Below are 6,362 nucleotides of genomic sequence, written 5' to 3' on the forward strand. Positions count from 1 at the left end.
TCAGCTGTAGTAACTACTTTCTACCCAGCTGTAGCCAGGCCATACCAAAAGTATGTGCCTGCCCTGTTTGGAAAGGTGTTTGCACTAAAGAAGAAAACTCAGTGTTCTGCCCATGGCAGTTTTAAACACAAAGTGCTTTTCCTGAACCTGAGGTAGTGCTATAAGGAGCAAACATCTCTATACAGAGAATGCTGTTGATGCCTAGGACCTGTGAGTCTAAACAGGAGACTGTTAATACTTCTAGTAAGTCATAGGAGCCTGGTCTGCCCTGTAGAGGATACAGTACTGTGGGAGGGTAGAGAAGCTTTTCCTGCTTGAGCCCTGGAGGGGAGGTATTTATGCAAGCTGGGCGGTGCAGCAAGGGTTAAGTGACCTCTTGGAGGCAGGAGCTTTCAACAGCCATACCGGGTGGGCCTGGCAGCCTTGTTCTGCCTGCTAAGCACTTAATCCCCTCCTGTCCAGTGATGTGGTTTTCAGTGTTTCTAGCTTTTTCCCTCTCCTGCCTAATCCCTGTAATGCTGCAGCCAGTCAGTTCTGAGTTTCCATTGCTGGAACTGACACACTGCATGGGAAGGACATGGGTAGGTGTTGCTGGTCGTCGGGCTCCCTAAGCAGCTGGGTCTCATTCCCTCCCTGCTGCTTTTCTACCTTCCTGTGAAAAGAGGTGCCCAATAAAATTGTGTGGATATGAACTATAGTTTTACAGTTATTTAAATATTTTATTTAAAAGATACTTGCTTTGTGTCTTCACAGAGTTCTGTATAAACGCACTGTAGGAGTGAACTCATTGAGATACCTGCTCTAATAGCAGGAGCTCATAAGGCGCTACAGTACACTCTGGGATTCAGCATTTACTGTAAGACTGTGTGCAGGACTCTGTGTGCCATTTACCCATATGCTTTTATTGCTATTTCAGGACAAGCTGGCTCAGTCATTTCTGCACCAGCTGGGATTATATCCTAGTGAGCAGCATCCCGAGGTATGGCTGTTGCCTAGAAATAATATCTTAAAGTTAGAATATTGATGCAATTGCAGAGTCCCCACTTTCCCGTGTTTAAATCTCTAAATGCCACCTCTACTGCTCATGAGCTCGAAGGAAGATGTCATTTTCATTTGAATGGAGAATGGAAGAGCTTCCCAAAATAAAAGCACTTATTTCATTCAGCATCAACAGCAATATGTCTCTTTTCAGTGTTTCATCTTCTCAAAATGGTGCTTCCTTCTGATAATGGCCCCTTACACAGAAGGAGATGTAGCCAGTCCCTTCTCCGGAACACGCTGTGTAGAGATGCATGACTCATATTTTGTAAAGGGGTAGCTCTGTGCTGCCTGTTGTAGCTGTGATGAATAAGCTGCCTTGTTAGAGGTGAAGCTGTGTCCCAGAGCCCAGCACACCATGCAAAGCAGGTCCTTTACCACATTCAGGTCACTGCTGCTTCCTTTTTATCCAGCCTTGGATAAAAAGGCTGGATAATATATATCCAGCTATAATGCCTGAAACTTTGTGCACCCGGTATTTATGTATATGAAATTCATCTGGCCATTTCTTGTTCTTGCTCTTTCACTCCTTTGGCCTTGTCTGCTTGGTTGTTTTGTGGGGACACTCAGCTGAATTCTTAACTAATTCAGTTCCAAATACTATTAACACTGGTGACTATTCTTGACCACATACCCAGCTGTACTGCAGCATCATCTGTAGGTGAATGTTGTGCCTGCACAGCTTGGAAGACAGGTGCATATAGGCTGGCCTGAACAAGGCCCAGCACCAAGGCCTCTGTGCTGGTTGGCAGCAAGTAGAAAAGGTGCTGGCAAGACTAACAGCTAGCAAGAGAGCATTGCCTTATGGGAATGCTGGACATGTGGCAAGCCTTCGTGACTTTACCCTTCACACACACAGTGAGTGCTGGAGTAAACAGATGCTTAACCAGCACGCCAGGCAGGTAACTTCCATTTCATCAGAGCTGGATGGATGCAGAAATAAAATTAAAGCTGTGTCAGACTGGGCATGTCCTTGCTTGACTAGTGAAATCCTAGCAATTAGCAAGAATGATTGTTAGTTTTTCACAGGATTGGCAAGCCCCTCTGGCTTTTAACGAAGATATGTACATAACATTTGTTATAGTTGTAAGCAAGCCTTAACCTAGATTAACTCCTTCTACACTAGTGGAGGAATTCCCTCCATCAGTGTACGCTGATGAGGGCTGAAAATGCTGAGACCTGGAGCAGAGGTAGCTTGCAGCTGGTCCCTGTTGCAACCAGAAACAGAAGGTGTGGCAGAAAATTGTCAAGTTCAGCATGTTTGCGTCAGCAGAGGTTGAATGTATCACTGTGTGTCTAGCAGAATAAAGCATCTAATGCTCAAAGGTGGACACTTGGGAATAATTTACTAGTGGACTGCTAGGCAGGTTAATAAAAGGATTTAGTTGCGTTTTACATAAAAGGCTTCATTGGCCTACAAGTCAGAGACTTTTGATCACAATGTCTGCTTGTGCTCACAATGCTTTGGAGTCAAATTTAACATTAGCATACATCTCCAACTTGTGTACACTACTGTTGAAGATGTGTAGGATGAAGAACTAAAACAGGCCTTTGTGTATTTACTTATTTACTCGTGTACTGTAAGCAATATATTTGATTAGAATCATGGAATAGTTATTGAGTCATAGAATCTTTTAGGTTGGGAAAGATCTTTAGGATCGTCAAGTCCAACTGGTAACCTAGCACTGCCACCAAACCATGTCCTTAAGCATCACATCTACATGTATTTTAAATGCCTTTAGGGATGGTGACTCAACCACTTCTCTGGGCAGTGTGTTCCAATACTCAATAACCCTTTTGGTAAATAAATTTTTCCTAATAGCAATCTAAACCTCCCCTGACCCAACTTGAGGCTGTTTCCTCCTGTCCTACCAATTGTTACACCAACCTGAGACTTTTTATGCACTCTAAATCCTGGTTCTCTCAGATGCTCCTTATAAGAGTTGTTCTCCAGTCCCTTCACCAGCTTTGTTGCCCTTCTCTGGACTCACTCCAGCACCTCAATGTCCTTCTTGTAGTGAGGGGCTCAAAACTGAGCACAGTACTCAAGGTGCAGCCTCACCAGTGCCAAGTACAGGGGGACAAGCTAGTCCTAGGGACAGCTGTAGTCCTGCTGGCCACACTATTTCTGATAAAAGACAGGATGCTCTTGGCCACCTGGGCACACTGCTGGCTCATGTTCATCCAGTTGTCAACCAGTGCCCCCAGGTCCTTTTCTGCTGGGCAGCTCTCCAGCTACTCATCCCCATGCCTGTACTGTTGCATGGGGTTGTGCAGGCTCCAACACTTGGCTTTGCTGAATTGGCCCATTGATCCAGCCTGTAGAGATCCTTCTGAAGAGCTTTCCTACCCCCAGGAATATCAACACTCCCTCCCAACTTGGTGAAAAGACAGGATGCTCTTGGCCACCTGGGCACACTGCTGGCTCATGTTCATCCAGTTGTCAACCAGTGCCCCCAGGTCCTTTTCTGCTGGGCAGCTCTCCAGCTACTCATCCCCATGCCTGTACTGTTGCATGGGGTTGTGCAGGCTCCAACACTTGGCTTTGCTGAATTGGCCCATTGATCCAGCCTGTAGAGATCCTTCTGAAGAGCTTTCCTACCCCCAGGAATATCAACACTCCCTCCCAACTTGGTGCTGTCTGCAAACTTACTGAGGGTGCACTTGATCCCCTGTCTAGATTATTGATAAAGATACGAGTTTAGATTAGTTTTAACCAAATGGTTCAAGACCCCTTGTCAAGCTTGTCACCAGTTTGTAACACCTTACAGATCTCAAAAGGTGAAAAAAATGTTTGGCCATTCTTTTCTTGTTGGTGATTGTTATCCATGGATGTTCACTTGACTATATTTAATGATGTTCTATAACAGGCTTGTCCAAAACATCTTAACTTTTTTGTAAGGCATTACTTTCTTACCAGCCTTTCTTAGATGTATGAAGTATTGCAGTGCTATACCAGATAATGGCTTCTTCCTGACTCTGAAGTCTTAAGACCCAAACTTTTGTGGGTGCACTTGATCCCCTGTCTAGATTATTGATAAAGATACGAGTTTAGATTAGTTTTAACCAAATGGTTCAAGACCCCTTGTCAAGCTTGTCACCAGTTTGTAACACCTTACAGATCTCAAAAGGTGAAAAAAATGGCCATTCTTTTCTTGTTGGTGATTGTTATCCATGGATGTTCACTTGACTATATTTAATGATGTTCTATAACAGGCTTGTCCAAAACATCTTAACTTTTTTGTAAGGCATTACTTTCTTACCAGCCTTTCTTAGATGTATGAAGTATTGCAGTGCTATACCAGATAATGGCTTCCTCCTGACTCTGAAGTCTTAAGACCCAAACTTTTGTATACAAGGTCTAATATGTAGGGAAGGTCAAGAACTGCTATCTGTGAGGCACCATAGACAAAGGAAAATTAGTTCCCCCATAGCTCTATAATGCAAGAAGATTTTATCTTGTGAAACAGTTGATTCCCTGTGTTATTATTTAATGTCTTAGATAATGCTGATTTTTGCCTTCAGTGTTGATCTACATCTGCAAATTAACAATTATACAGACTTTAAATTCTCCCTCACAAACCCTACTCTACATACACAATACCTGGAGGACAAATGCTGGACTCTTGTTCCAGAAGGTTTAAAAATCATGTGGTGGGGAAATGAGCCTCAGAGTATTACCTGTACAGTGTGGTACTTGAAATGTAAAACATGCTTCACAGAGCAGACAGCAGGGATGATGTCTGTCACTTTTTTTTTTTCTTTTCTTCATACTCTTCTCCCTTAACAGAAAACTGTAATCAAGGTGTATGTATAATCAGGAAGCATGAAAAAGAATAATTTTTCTTTCAGTGGAGGCTTATAATGAGAGGATTAATATTTCACATAATCTTATCAGACTTCATCTCTGACTGGCTGGCAGCATCTACTTGGCATTCAGCAGTCCATCTGTTTGTTGTCTGAAAGATGGAAGGATGAAATAGTGAAGACGTAAGATCACTGGAAACAGTCTTTACATTACTGGCTGCAGCTATTGGTTATCTGTAGCCGGACTACTGAAAGACGTATTTAAATATGTGCCAGCTGATGTACACAGGGATGGGCTTGGAAATAATGTAGTCACTGAAGAGAGAGAAGGCATTTAAGCAAGGTGTAGTTCTGTTGCCAAGGAAGTAATAACTTCTTCCATTTCTACAAAAAGCACATCTTCGATGCTGTATGAAGAGAAGCTGTGCAAATCAGACTTTACTATGTTGTCACTGGGAGGCTAAAGCATAAGTATCTCTTTTTTTTTTTTTTTTCTTTAGAGAAAGAAAAAGAAGAAGATCAAGAAAAGCAGCAGAGTGAAGAGCAAGAAAAAGCTGTAGAACACAGTTCTGCAAAGGAAGCTGACAAAACCAGCCGTACAGGACAACGTTCAAGCCGAAGTGCCTTGTCCAGTCGTAATGATCGAAGATCAGCAAAAAGTCCTCAAAAGACAGATCCACCAAAGGAGAATAAACATCCATTTGCTCTTTATGGGTGGGGAGAAAGAAAGACAGATACTGGAAGTCAGAAAACTCATAATGTCTGTGCTTCTGCTTCAGTAAATGAAGTAAGTAAAAGCTTCTTGTTAGCAACCCTTTCTGCTTCAGGATAGGGACTGGGACAAATACCAAGTGATCCTCAGCCTTCCAGAGGGCATTTCTAGGTTGTTTTCCTGCTGTAATTCTAACTCTGGTCTTTCAGATTCATGAATAAGAAGAAGATCAAGAAAAGCAGCAGAGTGAAGAGCAAGAAAAAGCTGTAGAACACAGTTCTGCAAAGGAAGCTGACAAAACCAGCCGTACAGGACAACGTTCAAGCCGAAGTGCCTTGTCCAGTCGTAATGATCGAAGATCAGCAAAAAGTCCTCAAAAGACAGATCCACCAAAGGAGAATAAACATCCATTTGCTCTTTATGGGTGGGGAGAAAGAAAGACAGATACTGGAAGTCAGAAAACTCATAATGTCTGTGCTTCTGCTTCAGTAAATGAAGTAAGTAAAAGCTTCTTGTTAGCAACCCTTTCTGCTTCAGGATAGGGACTGGGACAAATACCAAGTGATCCTCAGCCTTCCAGAGGGCATTTCTAGGTTGTTTTCCTGCTGTAATTCTAACTCTGGTCTTTCAGATTCATGAATCTGCTCTACGAGCAAAGAACAGGAGACAAGTGGAGAAAAGGAAGCTGTCTCAGAGGAGAGTACGATCAGCAGAAGCAGACAAAGCTTGGCGGATAAAGCCCTCTCCACCAGATAACCCTTGGATGACAGAATATATGAGATGCTACTCAGCAAGAGCTCGGTGA

General features: G+C 43.0%; 1 protein-coding gene across 1 annotated transcript; it reads left to right on the top strand.

Annotated features, from left to right (window-relative positions):
• The first annotated feature begins 5,483 nt into the window (after positions 1–5,483).
• CCSAP (centriole, cilia and spindle-associated protein) lies at positions 5,484–6,362 on the top strand. The gene is made up of 3 exons (XM_010004546.1): positions 5,484–5,559; positions 5,780–6,054; positions 6,189–6,362. Exons 1-3 carry the CDS (start codon positions 5,484–5,486, stop codon positions 6,360–6,362), a joined length of 525 nt encoding a protein of 174 aa, XP_010002848.1.

Source organism: Chaetura pelagica, unplaced genomic scaffold (genome assembly GCF_000747805.2).
Source record: "Chaetura pelagica isolate M959 unplaced genomic scaffold, ChaPel_1.0 scaffold9, whole genome shotgun sequence".
Classification (NCBI taxonomy): domain Eukaryota; kingdom Metazoa; phylum Chordata; class Aves; order Apodiformes; family Apodidae; genus Chaetura; species Chaetura pelagica.